General features: G+C 43.7%; 1 protein-coding gene across 1 annotated transcript in view; it reads left to right on the top strand.

Moving 5' to 3' along the window:
- The window catches only part of STAT3 (signal transducer and activator of transcription 3), a 159,868-nt gene that overhangs the window by 61,955 nt on the left and 76,249 nt on the right, over window positions 1–21,664 (top strand). Inside the window, 6 exon segments of the mRNA XM_030221968.1 lie at window positions 1,747–1,875; window positions 2,421–2,565; window positions 5,994–6,018; window positions 6,021–6,091; window positions 15,565–15,660; window positions 18,381–18,462. Coding sequence (XP_030077828.1) covers window positions 1,748–1,875; window positions 2,421–2,565; window positions 5,994–6,018; window positions 6,021–6,091; window positions 15,565–15,660; window positions 18,381–18,462 — 547 coding nt within the window. The 5' untranslated portion in view covers window position 1,747.

Raw genomic sequence — 21,664 nt, 5'->3', positions numbered from 1 at the left:
AGAGCATTCCAAGCATCCACCACTCACTCACTCTTTGAAAAAAATACTTCCTGACATCTTTTTTGAGTCTGCCCCCTTTCAATCTCATTTCATGTCCTCTTGTTCTACCGCCTTCCCATCTCCGGAAAAGATTTGTTTGCGGATTAATACCTTTCAAATATTTGAACGTCTGTATCATATCACCCCTGTTCCTCCTTTCCTCCAGGGTATACATGTTCAGGTCAGCAAGTCTCTCCTCATACGTCTTGGAACGCAAATCCCATAAGATGTATGAGGAGAGACTTAAAATTCTATGTTTGTGATATTGTTTCGGAAAGGTATGAAGATGGTGATGTCTTCTGCATCTATAAATGGGTTGAAACCCATTAACCCCTTAGTGCCCAATGTTCCCATATGTGGGAACAAATATGGGAACATTGGGTACTAAGGGGTTAATTCTAGTTTTTTCCGAGCGGCGCAATCATTACATTGAACAGTTTTGGTGATCCTTGTGGTTCCTCGCACTCTTGAGTTTTATGAGGCTGATGTTCGTTGGACATCTTTACAATGTAGGATCCCTGTACCTACATTCCCACCCTTTTTACAGCCCCCCTCTCCCACCCACATACATGAGTGTATCCACCTTTCCTCCAGCCCTTGAGTGCCCTTTCCACACATACCTCAAGTCACCCTGGTGGTCTAGTGGCTTGCTTTGGGGCAGGAAGTCGCAGCAGCCATTTTAAAACAAGTGGCGGCAGCAAGAAGATCAGCAGCAGCATGCAGGAAAGAGAGGATTTTTCCTGCCCCGAAGCAAGCCACGAGACCACCAGGGTGACTTGAGGTATATGCGGAGAGGGAAAACAAAGCTCGGTTCGATTGTATGGTTCCGTGGGAACCCAGCAGGACCATTCCCACGGGATCCCAGTGGACCTGGGGGGGGATCCCTGCAAGGTTCCTGCTATTCCCGTTCCTGTGCTGCTCTCTACTTCCAAGCCCATAGTTACTAGATGACTGGAGGGGGCTATTTTGTCAACGTATTTGCTTGCAGGGAAGCAGGATCCTCAGGCCTTGTAGGCTCATTCAACGAGGTGTACAGCGCCATCCTGGGCAGAGACTACCTGCCTCCAGCGGATATTTGCAAGGTGGTGACGTGGTTAATACTGCATACCTTTGTTAATTACTAAAGGGTAGACATTGCGGTGTGCTAGGGAGCCAGTTTTGGGGCTTCGGTCCTCATGGCAGTGGAGCCAGTATCTCCACCCACTCTAAGGATTGCTTTTGAACATCCCGCAGGTTCTGGAATAGTGGTAAGCTATGTAATGGAAGGAGGAATTAGGTCTTACCTGCTGATAATTTTCTTTCCATTAGTCCTTTCCGCTATTCCAGAGGTCCGCCCAACATTTCTGACATATTAGTTAGTACGAAGTAATGGGTCAAATAACTTTTGCCTTGACTGTTGCTTCCTGCATATCCCTTGTTCTCCACAAGTTGTCCAGAGATGAGAGGTCTACACATGTTTAGTGTTAGGTTAGCGAGGTGTTTAAGGTTATTGTGTTCTGAGTCTCTCCTTACTGCTTCTCCAGTAAATACTGGGGAGCTGGACTGGATGCCAAGAGATGTCTCTGCTCAGTTTTCAGTTCTATATCTTCACCTGCTGGTTGATAGACACAACTATCCCACAGGTTCAGGAATAGTGGGAAGGACTAATTGAAAGGAACTTTATCAGGTAAGACCTAATTTCTCACTTTTTTTTTTTTATTCAAACAGAATGGCACAATGGAATCAGTTACAGCAGCTAGATACACGGTATCTGGAGCAACTACACCAGCTGTACAGTGACAGCTTCCCCATGGAGCTGCGGCAGTTTCTAGCACCTTGGATAGAAAGCCAAGACTGGTAAGTCCAGAGCATTTTTATCTTGTGGGTAATCCCTTGTGAGGAAATCCCTTTTGTGTGGGTTTGGATTACAGTGCTTGTGGCAGTTGAGACTTTCCCCACAGCTCTAAAAGTAACATACCATTGTTTTATGCTTATGGATGGCATTTTCAAATCCATTTGCTCAGGTGCAAGGGTCTGTCTTAAATTTTCAATCTCAAATGAACTAAAAGTCATGCAGGGTTCACAACACTTTAACTGCATTAAAAAAAAAACAGCATTCCTTTGAGTATGATCAGGTTGAGAGTGAAAAACAGCACACACGTGATGGCTGACTACATAAAAAGAGGTACAGAGTACGTGAGTTGTGTTAAGGTGTGTACTTAAAATACATTATTTTGAAAATTCAGTGTAAAATTAGCATTCTCATTAAAACCACCCATGTGGTGTGCAGCTAGTAGGCTGTTTGAAAATTGTCCTCCTTAATTGTATTATTAATGTGGATTATAATATTGAAAATAGAAAATATGTGTAAAACAATGTCAATTTTTTTTTTATTGTTAAAGGGCATATGCTGCTAACAAAGAATCACATGCCACCTTGGTGTTTCATAACCTGTTGGGTGAAATTGACCAGCAGTACAGCCGCTTTTTACAGGAATCCAATGTCCTTTATCAGCATAATCTGAGGAGAATCAAACAGTTCTTACAGGTAAGAAAATCTGAGCACAGGACCTTTCTAGTACATATTCTGTTTAATAAGAGATAACCGAGGCACATGAACATGTATGTTAAACCAGTTTTATAAAGGCAATGTATGTACTTCCATGTCTCTTTATAAAATCTACTCGAAAGAACCAAGGCAGAAGTAACTGTGTGTGTATGTGCTGGTAGGAATCTGCAATTGCATATTTTTAAATAGAATACATGAGTGTGTTCTAATTTCGCCTCCAGGGACACCTACCTACAGTGGTGGAAATAAGTATTTGATCCCTTGCTGATTTTGTAAGTTTGCCCACTGACAAAGACATGAGCAGCCCATAATTGAAGGGTAGGTTATTGGTAACAGTGAGAGATAGCACATCACAAATTAAATCCGGAAAATCACATTGTGGAAAGTATATGAATTTATTTGCATTCTGCAGAGGGAAATAAGTATTTGATCCCCCACCAACCAGTAAGAAATCTGGCCCCTACAGACCAGGTAGATGCTCCAAATCAACTCGTTACCTGCATGACAGACAGCTGTCGGCAATGGTCACCTGTATGAAAGACACCTGTCCACAGACTCAGTGAATCAGTCAGACTCTAACCTCTACAAAATGGCCAAGAGCAAGGAGCTGTCTAAGGATTCAGGGACAAGATCATACACCTGCACAAGGCTGGAATGGGCTACAAAACCATCAGTAAGACGCTGGGCGAGAAGGAGACAACTGTTGGTGCCATAGTAAGAAAATGGAAGAAGTACAAAATGACTGTCAATCGACAAAGATCTGGGGCTCCACGCAAAATCTCACCTCGTGGGGTATCCTTGATCATGAGGAAGGTTAGAAATCAGCCTACAACTACAAGGGGGGAACTTGTCAATGATCTCAAGGCAGCTGGGACCACTGTCACCACGAAAACCATTGGTAACACATTACGACATAACGGATTGCAATCCTGCAGTGCCCGCAAGGTCCCCTGCTCCGGAAGGCACATGTGACGGCCCGTCTGAAGTTTGCCAGTGAACACCTGGATGATGCCGAGAGTGATTGGGAGAAGGTGCTGTGGTCAGATGAGACAAAAATTGAGCTCTTTGGCATGAACTCAACTCGCCGTGTTTGGAGGAAGAGAAATGCTGCCTATGACCCAAAGAACACCGTCCCCACTGTCAGCATGGAGGTGGAAATGTTATGTTTTGGGGGTGTTTTCTCTGCTAAGGGCACAGGACTACTTCACCGCAACATGGGAGAATGGATGGGGCCATGTACCGTACAATTCTGAGTGACAACCTCCTTCCCTCCGCCAGGGCCTTAAAAATGGGTCGTGGCTGGGTCTTCCAGCACGACAATGACCCAAAACATACAGCCAAGGCAACAAAGGAGTGGCTCAGGAAGAAGCACATTAGGGTCATGGAGTGGCCTAGCCAGTCACCAGACCTTAATCCCATTGAAAACTTATGGAGGGAGCTGAAGCTGCGAGTTGCCAAGCGACAGCCCAGAACTCTTAATGATTTAGAGATGATCTGCAAAGAGGAGTGGACCAAAATTCCTCCTGACATGTGTGCAAACCTCATCATCAACTACAGAAGACGTCTGACCGCTGTGCTTGCCAACAAGGGTTTTGCCACCAAGTATTAGGTCTGTTTGCCAGAGGGATTAAATACTTATTTCCCTCTGCAGAATGCAAATAAATTCATATACTTTCCACAATGTGATTTTCCGGATTTAATTTGTGATGTGCTATCTCTCACTGTTACCAATAACCTACCCTTCAATTATGGGCTGCTCATGTCTTTGTCAGTGGGCAAACTTACAAAATCAGCAAGGGATCAAATACTTATTTCCACCACTGTACATTGTATATTGCACATAAGTAGGTCAGAGTTATACTCTTATGTACATATACACTGGGATAATTGTGTAAAGCGCTGTTCTACGAGCTCAGATTTCTTGTAAAATTACCCCTTAAATATCTAGTTAACACGGCTTTGAGTAATGCTGAAAAGCAGTCTATAACCTGGAGTAACTATATATTCATTTAATAGCAGTAGAGATGTTGGCAATTTCAAGGTATTTAGGCTTAGCAATAGTACCCATGGAAGGAAAAAACTGAGTCCTTTTCTGGCAGAATCAAATATAAAACACACAAATGTGGAGACACCACTCAAGCTCAATAATAAGTTAAACGCTACACAATACCAGTGAGCCAAGTGCACTTAAATGATATTAACTTATAGTATTAAAACATACGAGGAAAAAGACCTCAGACACTAGACCACCAGAGCATTTAAACTTAAGCTCAGGAAGAGCCTTTGGGGGGGAGGGGTGCAGCGGCTGGCCCCCCGGGGTGGGGGGGGGGGAGGGAGAGTTTCAGCCAAAACTGCACTGGCAACCTGAACCCAGAATTCAGGTTGGTTTCTCTGTCAAATCCCAAACTAAAATTTGGTCAAGACAACGTTTCTCTGGAATAATCTTCCACTGCACCTTAGATGTGAAACTTCCCTCCTCTGCTTTTAAAAGTGGCCTCAAGACATACTTATTTCAGAATGTGTTTGGGAAATAATACTCTGGCAGCGACTAGCACCAGGGACGTTGGGGTTGCATCAGGATCTGGACTTTCTTTGGACTCTGATCATATAACATTGTTCTATATTTTCCTTTTTTCCCCTTAGACTTCTACCTAGAATTATTTATCACTGTAATCTGTTGAGGTGATTATAAAACCTAAAATCATAATTCATGGCTAGCCATATAAGTCTTATTGATCAAACTAAGGAGATTATTCACTCTGTCTGGGAGGTTTGTTATATAAGTAACCCATACAGAATCATATTCCTGTTCCAATTTCTAGTTTTAAAGGAGTGGAAAATATTGGAGAAAGACCTTAATTAAGCAGATGTTGGGTTTTGTCAATATGGTGAGAAAGCAGCCACAACCTGTTTGCTTGGGCTAGCCCTGTATATCAGTTGCCCTAGACAAAGCTACAGCTGTGGTTCCCCCCCCCCCCCCCCCCCCATACCATGGTCCAGCATCTCCTTCCCTTCCCCTACCTATCGTTCCTAAACCTTCCCCAGGTGGCCAGTGTCTCCCCTTTCTGACCCCACTCCCGACTGGCCAGTATCTCATTTTTTCATCTTATTCCCCTCTCACCACCCACCTACCCACGACACAGCAATGCTTGAGTGCGGATCTATGCTTAAGGGCATGTACCACTGCTGAACCCTCTTGCAGCTTTGGCCCGGAAAGAAGTAGGGTGTTGGGGGAAGGGAAATGGGGAAAGATAAGATGCATGTCTCCTGCTGTACTGCCCCCCAAGATATTACCACCCTAAGTGGATACGTAGTTTGCTTAGTGATAGGGCCAGCCCTGCACTCTTATAAGCATGTGAGTACTTTTACTCTATGGTCATCTTCCTTTATTTTATTTACCAACACAGAGCAGATATCTTGAAAGCCAAATGGAAATGCACGCATTGTAGCCCGATGCTTGTGGGAAGAAAATCGCCTCCTTCAGACTGCTGCAACTGCAGCCCAGGTCAGTGGAATTCACTTTATTTTGCACAAAGCCTATACACTTCAGGGAATTATGCATCAAAAGATTGAAAATTATACATACTTAGCTGCTTTTTTTTTTTTTGAAAATTTTATAAATCCATAGTAGGGATTAAGGGACACTGATTATGTAGCTGCAAAGATGAAGGGTGGGCATAGTGCTTGTAGGATTGAGGGCATACAATATATTGTGTGATACTGGGATGAGGGATGTGTGTCTCCCAATCCCAATGTTGTTTTTCTTTGACCCTCAATACTTTTCCTCTTCCCTCTCGTCTTGGTTCTTCCTCTTTCTTTCCAAGACAAAGGGAGACGCAGGAACCTCTTCCTCTGCTCACCTCAACCCCAAACAAACTCCAACATGAGATCATCGGAGATACTCTGAACCCCTTTCTCCAGTCACTGCTCTCACAGGTTCAGCCCATAAATCTTCTGTCTCCAGGACCTACATTGAGGAAACTCCTTTGGACAATGTTTATTGCCTGGTAGCACCCTTCACAATGCAATTTTGATTTGCCTTAATAAAAGACTGTTGAATATTTCCAGTGGTGTATTCGTCTTTGGTCAGCCTCTACTTTTGCCTGCTTTGCTTCTTTGCTGTAGAGGGATCCCCTGCTTTGTCTTTTTTGATCCCTGGAGCTAGACCCAGGAAGTTCTGCTGCCACCCTCTTTCCTCTCAGCATTCAGACTGCTGGTGTGTTCCTTCAGGTGCTGCTGTTGGCATTCATTTTGTCAATGCTAACAGCTTCTTTTGGTCATTGCTCCACTACCGCCATCACCATACTGGAGAACTAATAAAAGAAACCCCATAGTTACCTTGTTTTTCTGAATCATTCATACAAGGGTTTACATGCAACAGAACCCATGCAGACATGAGCAAGGAGTCCTAGAAGCTGATCGTGTGTGTCCCACAGATAGAGATGCACACAGTGAGGCAAGCAGAGATGGAGAACACAGATGCTTGGGCCCACACCATGCACTGGTTACTGCCCAATTGACCAAGAGTGAAGGCTTGCTTGTTGAAACTTGGCTTTTCTTTCTTATTACTTGCCTCTTCCCCAACACAACAGTCCCACCAACCAAGAATCAAGCCTGCTTCCTCAGCCTTCTTGTCTGGTAGGAACCATCCTGCCCCCACAAACTCTGCCTATGCCAATGAGAACAGGTGCCAGCTTGCAGTAAGGCTGACATATTTAGCTAGGGAGCTTTCCTGCCCCCAGTCTTGCTCTGGTCTTGCCTGTTTTTTAACAGTGCTCCTGCTTTTCCACCTGTGGTCTGGCTGTTGGAGTCAGCAGTCCAGCAGCGAGAGGAGTGCTATCCAGTCTTTTGCATTGACTGTCACATGTATGATTATCTCCCAGTTGGTGAGATGTCATTTGTGTGTGCCCGATGCAAAGAGCTCCTAGCTCTCAGAGAACGTGTTCGTTCTCTTGAGGCTAGAGTAGTAGACTTGGTGGAGTTGAGGGAGACAGAAAGGTACATAGAGGAAACCTATAGGGATATTGTAGAGAAGTAATCTAATACTCCAAAAACTGAAAAACAGCCAAACCCAATCTCAAAGGGTCAAATGTAGTGAATATACACTGATAAATGACAAATGGGAAATACCCTCAGAAACCAAGGTCACTGCCAAGGTCTGACCATCAAGACACTGATATCTATATAAGATTTGTGTGCCTGTGATCTTATCTCTTTCATGGGGTATATTTTCCCATATCTTGTCAATAGAATTGATTCACAATGAAACCATTACTGAGCACAAAAAAACTCTCCAAGCAGCAGCATTACTTAAATAAACAAACTTAGCTGTCTCATTGCTGGCTGAATGCCCCACACTTCAAACTGGTGACTTTCAACGGGGCCAAGATCGTTTTGCCCACCTCAGGGCTTCGTCAGGAACCACTCAACTTTAGCATAATTGTTGGGGTATGAATTTCTAGCTATCAAAACTTCTTGGAGATCAGTTCTGAATTCCACCTACACTCTCAATGCTTCACTTGTAAAAACATTGCAAAAACAAACATCCTACAGAAACTCTGTCAGAGCAACCTCAGCTGTATCCTGACGAAGCCCTGAGGTGCCACCCAATCTCAGCTAAGCTTCTGAGGATCCCTTCCTTCTGAACAGGATTCCTTTATGTTTATCCCACGCATGTTTGAATTCTGTTACCGTTTTCATCTCCACCACCTCCCGCGGGAGGGCATTCCAATTATCCACCACTCTCTCCGTGAAAAAATACTTCCTGACATTTTTCCTGAGTCTGCCCCCCTTCAATCTCATTTCATGTCCTCTCGTTCTACTGCCTTCCCATCTCCGGAAAAGGTTCGTTTGCGGATTATACCTTTCAAATATTTGAACATCTGTATCGTATCACCCTTGTTTCTCCTTTCCTCCAGGGTATGCATGTTCAGGTCAGCAAGTCTCTCCTCATACGTCTTGTTACGCAAATCCCATACCATTCTCGTAGCTTTTCTTTGCACCGCTTCTATTCTTTTTACATCCTTAGCAAGATACGGCCTCCAAAACTGAACACAATACTCCAGGTGGGGCCTCACCAACGACTTATGCAGGGGCATTAAAACTTCTTTTCGTCTGCTGGTCACACCTCTCTCTATACAGCCTAGCAACCTTCTAGCTACGGCCACCGCCTTGTCACACTGTTTCGTCGCCTTCAGATCCTCAGCTACTATCACCCCAAGATCCCTCTCCCTGTCCGTACCTATCACACTCTCACCGCCTAACACATACGTCTCCTGTGGATTTCTACTCCCTAAGTGCATCACTTTGCATTTCTTCGCATTGAATTTCAATTGCCAAACCTTAGACCATTCTTCTAGCTTCCGCAAATCCTTTTTCATGTTTTCCACTCCCTCCCGGATGTCCACGCTGTTACAAATTTTAGTATCATCCGCAAAAAGGCAAACTTTACCTTCTAACCCTTCGGCAATGTCACTCACAAATATATTGAACAGAATCGGCCCCAGCACCGATCCCTGAGGCACTCCACTACTCACCTTTCCCTCATCCGAGCGAATTCCATTAACCACCACCCTCTGGTGTCTGTCCGTTAACCAGTTCCTAATCCAGTTCACCACTTTGGGTCCTATCTTCAGCCCATCTAGTTTATTCAAGAGCCTCCTGTGGGGAGCCGTGTCAAAAGCTTTGCTGAAATCTATGTAGATTACGTCCATAGCACGTCCTTGATTCAGTTGTCCGGTCACCCAGTCAAAGAATTCAATGAGATTCGTTTGGCACGATTTCCCTTTGGTAAAACCATGTTGTCCTCAGATCGTTGTCTCAGATCTTGCAACTTATGGTTTCCAGGAAATTCACTATCCTTTCCTTCAGCATCGCTTACATTACTTTTCCAATAACTGAAGTGAGGCTTACCGGCCTGTAGTTTCCAGCTTCTTCCCTATCACCACTTTTGTGAAGAGGGACCACATCTGCCGTTCTCCATTCCCACGGAACCTCTCCTGTCTCTAAGGATTTATTAAACAAATCTTTAATAGGACCCACCAGAACCTCTCTGAGCTCCTTCAATATCCTGGGGTGGATCTCGTCCGGTCCCACGGTTTTGTCCACCTTTAGATTTTGAAGTTGTTCGTACACACTCTCTTCTGTGAACGGTGCTATATCCACTCCATTTTCATATGTACTTTTGTCAGTCAATCGCTGGACATGGAGGGGAGGGAAGGAAAGGGGCAAAGGAGAATCACTGGACATGGATGGTTAGGGGAGGCAGATGATGATCGCTGGACATGGATGGGAGGACAGGGGAGAGAGGAGAATCGCTGGACATGAGGGGAGGGCAGAGGAGAATAACTGGACATGGAGGGAGGGGAGGGCAGAGGAGAATACTGGACATGGGTAGGAGGAGAGGGCAGAGGAGAATCGCTGGACATGGAGGGGAGGGCAGAGGAGAATCACTGGACATGGATGGGAGTGTGGAGGGCAGGGGAGAGAGGGAGAGTTGCGGGACGTGGATGGAGGGAAGGGTAGAGAAATGCTGGACATGGATGTAGGAGAGGGAAGACAAGAAGGAGATGCATATGGATGGAGGGGAGAGGGAGATGAGAAATGCTGGACATGGATGGAGTGGAGGGCAGGGAAAAGATGAGAAATGTTGGCGGTAAGGAAAGAGAGGAAGGAGATCGCACTGATGGGGGGGAAAGGGAGAGAGGAGAAATCATGGACTTGGATGGAGTAGAGGGAAGACAGAGGAGGGAGATGCACATGGATTTAGGGGAGAGAAGAGAAATTCTGGACACGGATGGAGGGGGAGGAAAGACAGAGGAAGGAAATGCACATGGAGGGGAGGGGGAGAGTTGAAATTCTGGCATGGATGGAGAGGAAAGAGAGGAACTGAAATTTACATGGATGGAGGGGAGGGGAGAAGAATTGCTTGACATGGATGGAGGGGAGGGAAGACAGAGGAGGAGATGCACATGGATTTAGGGGAGATGAGACATTCTGAACACAGATGGAGGGGAGAGAGTTGAAAATGCTGACATGGAGGGAGGGGTGGGAAGAGAGAGGAAGTGAGATGAACATGGAGGAGGGGAGGAGAGAGGAGAAATGCTGGACATGGATGGATGAGAGGGAAGTGAGTGGAAGGAGATGCATACTGACGGAGATGATGGAAAGGAAAAAGAGGAGAAAAAACTGCACATGGATGAAGAAAATAGGCAAAAGCTGGATCCACTCTGTACCTCCTCCAGTCAGTCTGCGGAGGACTTAGCTTTTACCTATGGATGTAGGGCAAGAAATGAATGAAGAAGAAAGGAGGAAGTAAAGAAATAAATCGAAAGGAAGCCCTGGAAACGAGTTAAGGGAACAAATAGAGAGCAGCAGAATCAGAGACTGGGACCAACATGATCAGAAAAAAGAGTCACCAGACAACAAAGGTAGAAAAATCATTTTATTTCATTTTAGTGTTTGGAATATGTCCAACTTGAGAATTTACATCTGCTGTCCTTATTTTGCACTGGGTATATTGGAGCTGTACAGCTTGCAGAAATTATTTATAATGAAAAAAATCACGTTATTTTTTTTTCTCTTATACTGGTATAGTATTTTCAATGATACCTGTTTATATGTGCCGTGGCTGGTATAAGGGGTGCGGCTAGCATAGGGGCGGAGTCATAGTGACCCTGCCCATAATGAGTACCGGTACCTTTTTTTTCCTACAATAAAGCACTGAACAGGGGTGATATGATACAGATATTCAATATTTGAAAGGTAGTAATCCGCGATCAATCCTTTTCCAGAGACGGGAAGGTGGTAGGACATGAATTGAAGTTGAGAGGAGGCTGACTCAAGAATAATGTCAGGAAGTATTTTTTCACTGAGAGGGTGGTAGATACTGGAACGCCCTCCTATGGGAGGTGGTAATGTTGAAAACTGTAATGGAACTCAAAAATCCATGGGACAAACAAAGGAATCCTGTTCAGAAGGATCGGATCCAGAGAAGCTTAGGGGAAATTAAATAGGAAAGCCAGTGCTGGGCAGACTTCTGTGGTCTATGCCCTAAAAAGACAAGGATAAATCAAGATCGGGTATGCGCATGATGTATTGTTTCATACCATATTTAATGAGTTTTATCTTGTTGGGCAGACTGGATGAATCTATTTTATTATTATTACTATTACTTTATTTTACTCTTTCAAAAAGTACAAAGACTAGGAAACACTCAATGAAGTTACATGGAAATACTTTTAAAAGCAACTAGGAAGAAATATTTTTCACATCAAAGAAAAGTTGGCTCTGGAACTCTTTGCCGGAGGATGTAGTAAAAGCGATTAGCGATATCTGGATTTAAAAAAGGTTTGGACAAGTTCCTGGAGGAGAAAAGGTCCAAGGACTGCTATTGACAGACATGGGGAAAGCCACTGCTTGCCCTGGGATTGGTAGCATGGAATGTTTCTACTATTTGGGTTTCTGCCAGGTACTTGTGACCTGGGATTGGCCACTGTTGGAAACAGTAATATTGGGCTAGACGGACCATAGGTCTGACCCAGTATGGCTGTTGTTATTCCTTGTTCCACAGCAAAAGAACACATGTAGTAGAAGAATGATTTCTTTCCTAAAAACAGATGCAGGGCTGTAAAATGGCATATATTATAGAGCAAGGGTGAGTGCCCTAACCCATCTGTTCGTAAAATGTTGGGATTACTCAATTACAAAACGGAGAGGGAGTGGTTTAAGAGTCTTTTCATCACTTTCTCTTTTGCTCTACCTGTATTTTCTCCTTCCCACCAGTTTTTTCTTTTCTTTCATCTGTGCCTCTCCACATGGCTTCCAGGTCTGTCTGAAACCAAAGGAGACATGATGGTGCATACAGGCCTGAAAATGGACTGGCATCTAGCATCCTTCCCTCCCTTTGAACCCCCCCCCCCCCCCTCCATAGTATAAAAATATGTAGACAGATATTAAACTGAACTCCCAAAAAGCCACAGTGCAACTCCAGAGACTCCTGTACTGTGCAAATACAAAGACAGCAAATGCAAATGTCAAAAACTAACATATTTCAATCACTATACTATAGTAACAAATACAAATAAAACAAAAAAACAGAAAATAAGATAACATTTTATTGCACTAAATACACTTTTCAATTAGCTTTCAGAGGCTAAAACCTCATTCCTCAGGTGAGGACAGTATACTGCTGTTAAGGTATTCTGTTGTGACATGAGAAAGGAGGGTTGGGTCTCCAAACAGTCAAAAATGTATTAAATTAGTCCAATAAAGATATCACCTTATTTTCATTTTCTGTATTTGTTAACACAGCTACCACACTACTTTATCCTAAACTAAAAGTAAAATTTATTTTTTCCAACCTTTATCATTTATTGAATTGGTTATACCGCTTAGTTGAGACCAAATCAAAGCGGTTTACAATTAAAATAATAATGGGTACAGCTTATAGTTAAGAAAAGAATGCCAAATTTCAAAAGGCAAGAGTTTACTATCATTCATACAGGACGTGAAAAGATGTAAACGGTAAATACATAAGTAAAACAGAGAAGACAAACAGTCAAATAATTACATCCAGACTTCTGTCTGGCCATTTACTTTTTCTAATTTTGTTGGTCCCAGTCTCTTGTTTCTTCTTTCCTTGATCTCTTCTTAACTCTAACCAGCGTCTGCCTCCCCTCTCCCCCCTTTCCTTCCAGCGTCTGCCTCCCCTCTCCCCCCTTTCCTTCCAGCGTCTGCCTCCCCTCTCCCCCCTTTCCTTCCAGCGTCTGCCTCCCCTCCCCCCTTTCTTCCAGCGTCTGACCCCTCTCTCCCTCCCCCCCCTTTCCTTCCAGCGTCTGACCCCTCTCTCTCTCTCCCTCCCCCCTTTCCTTCCAGCGTCTAACCCCTCTCTCTCTCCCTCCCCCCCCTTTCCTTCCAGCGTCTGACCCCTCTCTCTCTCCCTCCCCCCTTTCCTTGCAGTGTGTGACCCCTCTCTCTCTCCCTCCCCCCCTTTCCTTCCAGCGTCTGACCCCTCTCTCTCTCCCTCCCCCCCTTTCCTTCCAGCGTCTGACCCCTCTCTCTCTCCCTCCCCCCCTTTCCTTGCAGTGTGTGACCCCTCTCTCTCTCCCTCCCCCCCTTTCCTTCCAGGGTCTGACCCCTCTCTCTCTCTCCCGCCCCCCCCCCTTTCCTTCCAGCGTCTGACCCCTCTTTCTCCCTCCCCCATTTCCTTGCAGCGTCTGACCCCTCCCCCTTTCCTTGCAGCGTCAGACCCCTCTCTCTCTCCCTCCCCCCTTTCCTTCCAGCGTCTGACCCCTCTCTCTCTCCCTCCCCCCTTTCCTTCTAACATATGACCCCTCTCTCTCTCCCTCCCCCCTTTCCTTGCAGCGTCTGACCCCTCTCTCTCTCCCTCCCCCCTTTCCTTGCAGCGTCTGACCCCTCTCTCTCTCCCCCCCCCCTTTCCTTGCAGCGTCTGACCCCTCTCTCTCTCCCTCCCCCTTTTCCTTCCAGCGTCTGTCCCTTCTCTCTGTCCCTCCCTCCCACCCCTTTCCTTCCAGCGTCTGACACTTCTCTCTCTCCCTCCCTCTCCCCTTTCCTTCCAGCGTCTGACCCTTCTCTCTCTCCCTCCCCCCCTTTCCTTCCAGCGTCTGACCCTTCTTTCTCTCCTCACTTCCATTTACTCAAGCCCATCTTTCTTCCCAATTCCATCCAGCGTATGTCCCTTCTCTCTCACCTTCCTCCACCTCATCTAGCATCTGGCTCTCTTCTCTCCATATCCAGCATCTGCCACCTCTGTCCCCTCTTCCATCCAGCATCTGGTCCTCCTTTTCTCCCTACATCCATTGTGTGCCACCTCTCTCTCCCCTTCCATCCAGCATCTGACCCCTCTCCACCCCTCATCCAGCCTCTGGCCCTCCTCTTCTCCCTACATCCAGCATCTGCCACTTTTCTCTTCCCATCTGGCATCTGTCCTATTTCTCTTCCCTTCCATTCGGCATGTTTCTCCCCCCCCCCCCCCTTCTCCAGTGTCTGCTCCCCCCCCCCCCCCAATCCAGTGTCTGTCCTTTTTTCAGCCTCCCCCCCGCAACATCCAGCATATGTATGTTGTTAAAACCGAAAGAATAATCAAAACTTGAATAATAGAAGCTACATTGCTAGACATGTAGCCTCCACACCTTTGCAGCATACAGTTGATGACTTAAAATTCTTTGTCTTGAAAGTTTCTGGGGGCCATGGAGAAGGAGATATTAAGCTCTCTTCTTCAGACAGAACAAAAATTGATTCTTCTTTCCACCAACTGGCATCTTTTACTGGAGTTTGCCAACTGCTGGTATACAATGGTGGCGTAGCATGTAAGAGTACAGACAAAACATTTAGTTTGTGGTTTTGAGATAATTCATAGTTCTTTTAGTTCCTGTATGTATAGAATGTAGGTTTTTTTTTGTTGTTTTTTTGTTGGGGGGGGGGGGGGGGGATACCTCATATCTTCTAACAAGATATAGAAAATGCTCCTGTCCTGCACTTGTAATATCTGTGGCGATACTTGTAAACAGATCAAATTTCAGAGAATACCTGTTTGGGCATCAGACAAAAATATCAGTCTGGGACACATATGGAGGGGAAAAGCAGAAATTGAGAAAGTTATTAGTTTTCAGATTTGCTTCCTTCATGCTTAATTTTGGTCATATAAAAACTGTATGCTGCTGGGCTACTGGTCACTGGAGCCTGTACTACTAGTAGTATCCCAGTTATGTTTAAAGCATAAATACACTGTAATGTTAAAAATGCACCAGTGATCAATAAGAGAGAAGCTATTAGCTTTATATTGTTTTAAGGGAGGGATATAAAGTGTTTAGCACTAGATAGTAATGAAAAGCAGCTGTGCACTAATACCTGTCATTGGATGTACTGAGTTTCCTTGCATGTATTACTGGATACAGTATTACCAATTGTGAGCACCTGTATGAGCTGTAAAATAATCTTTATCTTCTGATATAACAGCAAGGTGGACAGGCAACGCATCCCACAGCTGCTGTGGTGACAGAGAAACAGCAGATGCTGGAACAGCATCTCCAGGATGTGAGGAAGAGAGTGCAGGTACGTCTGTGTGTACTGTATAAGCCAAATGATAAAGCGTGGGGGGGGGGGGGGGGGTCAGAAGTGATCTAAACTTGAGGGTTCCATGTTCACTAGAGAAAGTTGTGCACTAAAAGATTGACTTGCTGTAAGGAAAATGCACAAATATACTGTGAAATAATCATAACTCCAGGTTCTTAAAACAAGTTTGTGTCGTGCTCGCTAAACAGAGGTTTAAAGAAAAGCTTGGACTAATTTGTGGAAGAAGAGTCATTAAACTGTTATTGAAGTAGACCTGGGGAAAGCCATTGCTTAGAAAATAAACAAGGAATCTAGTCCTATATACATAAGATTCCTAGGGGAAAAGAATGACAAGGTGGGGAACAGGATATAACCGCACACACATGCGCAAAGTTACATTTGCTCTGAGCAGCTTTCTTGTGGACCTTTATATAAAACTAGTAAAAAAGGCCCGTTTCTGCCTGTGATGAAACGGGCGCTAGCGGGCACGGGACTCCCTTCCCCTCCCCTTACGCTAGTCTCCCTGGTGGTCTAGAGGTACCTGTTCGGGTCGGGGCAGGAAAGAAAGAGAGTCCTCTTTCCTGCCCGTAGCGGTGCTGCTAGCTGCCCTGCTGCATCGTGTGTGAGTCTGGCTCTCGGTGTTTCAAAATGGCCGCCGAGAGTTGAAGCTGCCTCGCGAGACTTCAACTCTCGGCGGCCATTTTGAAACACCGAGAGCCAGACTCACACACGATGCAGCAGGGCAGCTAGCAGCACCGCTACGGGCAGGAAAGAGGACTCTCTTTCTTTCCTGCCCCGACCGAACAGGTACCTCTAGACCACCAGGGAGACTAGCGTAAGGGGAGGGGAAGGGAGTCCCGTGCCCGCTAGCGCCCGTTTCATCACAGGCAGAAACATGCCTTTTTTACTAGTTTTATATAAAGGTCCACAAGAAAGCTGCTCAGAGCAAATGTAACTTTGTGCATGTGTGTGCGGTTATATCCTGTTCCCCACCTTGTCATTCTTTTCCCCTAGGAATCTTATGTATATAGGACTAGATTCTATATATGGCGCCTGTAAAATACACCAAAACATTTTCCAGTTAGGTAGATTCTATAAACTGCGCCTAGATTTAGGTGCAGTTTATAGAATACGCCGAGCGGGTTTATAGAATACACCTAGTGGCCATGCATGTGCCTAAATTAGGCACAGAGCAGGTGTATTCTATAACCCTGCATGTAAATTTTCAGAATGCCCATGACCCACTCATTCCATGCCCCACCCTCGTTTTGACAGCACACATTAGAATTTATGCGCACCACTTTACAGAATACTCTTAAGTTATGCACGTAAATTCTAAATGCCAGTTAGTGTCAATAATTGCTTGGTAAGTGGCAATTGTTGCTGATTGGCTTTAAGAAATTAAATTGCAGTGCAAATCCAGAATACAACCGAATTTATGTGCACAATTTCGGTCACATTATATAGAATCCAGGGGTATTTCATGAGTTAGTATTTTTCTGGGACAATTTTGTAAGCAAAGTCATGAACACACAGAAGAACATATTATGTGCTCAATTTGTTTACAAAAATTACCCTCGTATAAAACTGTTCAAATGCAAGAGCAGAAGTCATAGCCCATGAATATGGGTGAAGGATAAGGAGAAGCCATTGTTCAGGATGCAGGAGCAAATGATCCCACAAATGTAGATTGAAGCTTGTGTGTGAAAATTATTTTTAGGGGTGGTAAACTTGATGGTAGAATCTGGGACAGGGTGTGCAAGTAAACATTTTAGGGACATAAAGGTGGAATTAGGAATAATAGTCAAAATGTAAAAAATCATAGATAATTTAAAAAAAACCTTGTAAATTCATGGAGAGCTGAAAACATTTGGAAATTTGGGGATGTTTAATCTTCTTTCACTCACAGTGTATCACTTTATAACAGACTAGGAAAAAAAGGCCCGTTTCTGACACAAATGAAACGGGCGCTAGCAAGGTTTTCCTCGGAGTGTGTGTGTGAGAGTGAGTGTGTGAGAGAGAGTGAATGTGTGAATGTGTGAGAGAGAATGAATGTGTGAGTGTGTGTGACAGAGTGAGGCTGGGTGCAAGAGTGTGTGTGAGGATGAGTGTGTGTGCCATGGGCCCCCTCCCACCCACCCAGTTCCAGGGTCCGCCCTCCTTCCCACCCACCCAGTTCCAGGGTAGTTGCTCCCCCCCCCCCCCCCCATCCCCTCCAGCCACCCTGCGATGTTTAAGTGCAAAATTAGGGAGCTGTGTAGTGTAATAAAACGCACCTGCAACGTTTTGAAGCTGACTCCATGACTTCATTGAAGTGAAGGGTTCGTCAGATTCGTCAGTCTGTCACCATCTCTCTCGGCCCCGCCCTCAACATCAAAACGTGATGACGTCGAGGGCGGCGGACCTATCAGAGGTGCGAGGGCGGGGCCGAGAAAGATGGTGACAGACTGACGAATCTGACGAACCTTACGAACCCTTCACTTCAGTGAAGCCACAGAGTCAGCTTCAGAACGTTGGAGGTGCTTTTTATTATAGTAGAGATTAGTACTTAGACTGGCTCAGTGAGTGACAAGATTGAGCAGAATCTCTCAGCCTCCTTTGAGTGTTTTTCTCTGTTTAATCTTGAAATGTAATTATTCCATACTTCAGAATATTATTACAAACATAATTTAAGAGAAATGCAGGCGATCTCTAATTATGGGGCTTCATGCTGTATTCAGGATCTGGAACAGAAGATGAAGATGGTGGAAAATCTCCAAGATGATTTTGATTTCAACTACAAGACGTTAAAGAGTCAAGGAGGTAACTTTTTTGTTTGTTTTAAATTTTAATAATTTTCTTGTAAGAGAAATACAGAGAAGTCATGCAATAACAGCTAAAATATTGATTCTTCTTTCAAATGTAAAAGGTATTGAAAACACCGTAACATATTGTTAAAAACTTAAATCATTTAAACTCTTAGATTCAAAGAAGAAACTTGTAAATAAGAAAATAAGAAAAAAAAATTAAAATATAGAAAATAAAATTGTTAAAAAAAAAAAAGAAACAAATTATTCTCTTTAAATTTAATCTACAATCATTAAGGCCAAGATACTAGGAAATAACAAAATAAATATGAAGTAATCTAAACTGATTGCATAATGAGACAGACAAGAGGATTAACCATCACAGCTGGTTTAACAGCATATCATCATTCTTTCAGGAACATTCAAGGGTTCATTAGTTTCTCCTTTTATTTTATTTATTTACTTATTGGGATTTATTAACTACCTTTATGAAGAGATTTACCCATGGCGGTTAACAGTTTAACATACAGCATAACAATAGTGAAATAACTAAGAATAAATATAAATACAATAAATGAGGTAAACTTGAAAAAAGTAGATTGAAACCTAATAATAGAGCTACCGTGAAACCGTATCAAAAATATACACATTTAACAGCACTGGAATTCAAATACCAGATATATAAAACAATGTTACCATAATACTAATCATACACCTAATAAACATTCATTAGAACATTCAACTAACATAGATATGATGCTAAAGAAATTTTACAGGATGGCTGAGGGACCAAAAGCAGATATATGATGGGAACAAGATGCGTGGTACAGAGTCAGTTGGGATAATTTGATGGTTAGCTAAACTCAAGGCAAGTTCGTTGTATGGTTAAGCAAGAGAAGGAACTGATCTAAGTTACAGTGTGTGTAGCAACCTAGTCCAGGGGCAGAATGTGTATAGTCAGTCATCCTGTGTATTAAAGGCTTGGGAGAAGAGCTAGGCTTTCACCTGAGTGATGAGTCTACAGTATCCCAAGATTCCTGACCTGTGATTTTAGGGAGAGTTCATACTTCCCAAAAGGTAGTTTGAAGTTGGATGTTTGTCCACTTGTGTTTGGTACCCAAAGAATCTGTTTTATTTGGGTTCAGGCAAAGTTTGTTCTTTACCCATTCCTGAGTTGCAGTTAGGCAGGCAGTCAGTTTACTCAGAGCTGTGGGTAGAATTTTGTGTTCATTGACTGAAGCAGCTCAGCCAGAGGCTTGAGGTAGATTTTAAATAAAATGGTAGACAGTATGGATCCCTGTGGCACTCCACAGTCCAGTGCCCAAGGTGAAGATGTGCTGTTGCTGAACAGATCTGATTGTTGTCTGTGTAACAGGATTTGAACCAAGTAAATACTGTGCCACTGATACCTGTTTCTGCCAGTCTTGTAAGCATGATGATATGATCCATGGTGTAGAAGGTTGCCAAGAAATTGAGCAACACTAGTATTGAGGCAGATCCCCTGTCACGGTTTCTCTGCAGATCATCAAGAAAAGGGACACAAGAACTGTCTCTGTTCTGTACCCAGGTGAAGCCAGACTGATATGGGTCTAGCCAATTACTTTCAATTATAAATTCCAGCAGTTTTTTGGGATCAAAGAAAATATAATGGCATTTAAAGGCATCAAACATTACAGGAAACTTTCAACAAAAAATTTCCACCCAGAGAGAGCACTCTACGCCTTAAGGCCAAGAATTTCCTCCTTCCTTTCTCTAGCCAAGTTAGGAAATCGTTGCATTTCAGAGCCCAAAAAACCGCATTCATATGACAAAAATATAAGTTGAAAATATTATTTCTATCAGGCTGTAAAGCAAAAGTCATAAGTAGTGTGGTGCGTTCAGTTATTACTTCCAGTGAGCTTTCCAAAAACTCAGTGAGATTCAAATCTGATTGAGGTCTGTCATGAAGTCTCTCTGAAACTCCTGACAAATACTGGACTCATATAGGTGGAAAACCCTCAACTGGTATTCCCAATACCTCTTGCAAATATTTCTTGATCATATCCACTGCTGATATTAATGGGGACTTAGGAAAATATGATTGTCCAAATACGCTAGATTACAAGCTACAATATTTCTTTCTTTAATAATCACTGAGGAGAAGCTCTGCAACTCTTTAACTCCCTCTTCTAACGCACCAACTCTGGTGTTCTGATGCCCCAGATCCTTGGATATAGTCTCAAACATCTCTTTTAACAAATATACTTCACTTTCAAAGGAATTAGAAACTAGTTGGAGAGAAGTGCAAACCTTGAATAGCATCCCACAAGGACTCCCTAGTCACAACAGCTGGTCTCTTCCATTCTCTGAGGCCCAAGCAGACAGACCTTTCCCCAAGGAGCAGAGACTTCAAACCAACCTGTCCCCCTGCAAATACGATCACAAAGGGGGAAATCAGGGGCGGGGGGCTGTAATCAGAGGTTTAATAAGCAAAATTCCCTCCATTCTGTGGTCCAGTGCTATTCTAGTGGACTCAACCAAAGTGGTGGTTGTCTCCTCCCATGAATGAACTCCAAATCGCTCGAGTGTTGTCTGATTCTGCGCAAGGCCACTTCCAGGGCTTGGCCTTCCTCTTACCCACGTCCATGCACAGGTGAGTCACAACGAAATACCAGGAGGCAACTAGAGGACAGGAACACACTACTATGCATCTGACTCAGGCGCCATATTTGCCTCTAAAACACCATAACACACTAATTTAGTCCTGGAGATAAATTGCAAAGTACATAATAGCCAAGGAATAACATCTGCTGTACAGCTGCAGTTTTTCAGTATTTTCTCTCATGAGTCTGTTTTTTTAACTATAGTAATTTAAGTAGCTCGTAATGGACATATAATAACTCTTCCTCTCTACGATTCTCTTCCTCTCTACGATTCCCTAATGTGTCTGTACACACGAACCTTATTCTACCATAACATTACTGTATTTGTTCATACCGGAATTGGCGAAAGCCTTTACGGTACTATGTAAGCCACATTGAGCCTGCAAATAGGTGGGAAAATGTGGGATACAAATGTAACAAATAAAATAAATAAAAATAAATAATTACAATATTGTAAATACTCCTATGGTGTTATAAATAACTTTTTTTTACCTTTTTTTTTTTAAATTTAACCACATACAGCACAAACAGTATGGGGAAGTAAGGTGAATAATCGGACAATCCAATATATATGAA

This window comes from Microcaecilia unicolor, chromosome 12, assembly GCF_901765095.1.
Source record: "Microcaecilia unicolor chromosome 12, aMicUni1.1, whole genome shotgun sequence".
In the NCBI taxonomy this organism is placed as follows: domain Eukaryota; kingdom Metazoa; phylum Chordata; class Amphibia; order Gymnophiona; family Siphonopidae; genus Microcaecilia; species Microcaecilia unicolor.
Note: the sequence above shows the minus strand (reverse complement) of the source record. Positions and strands in the feature narration are given on the sequence as shown.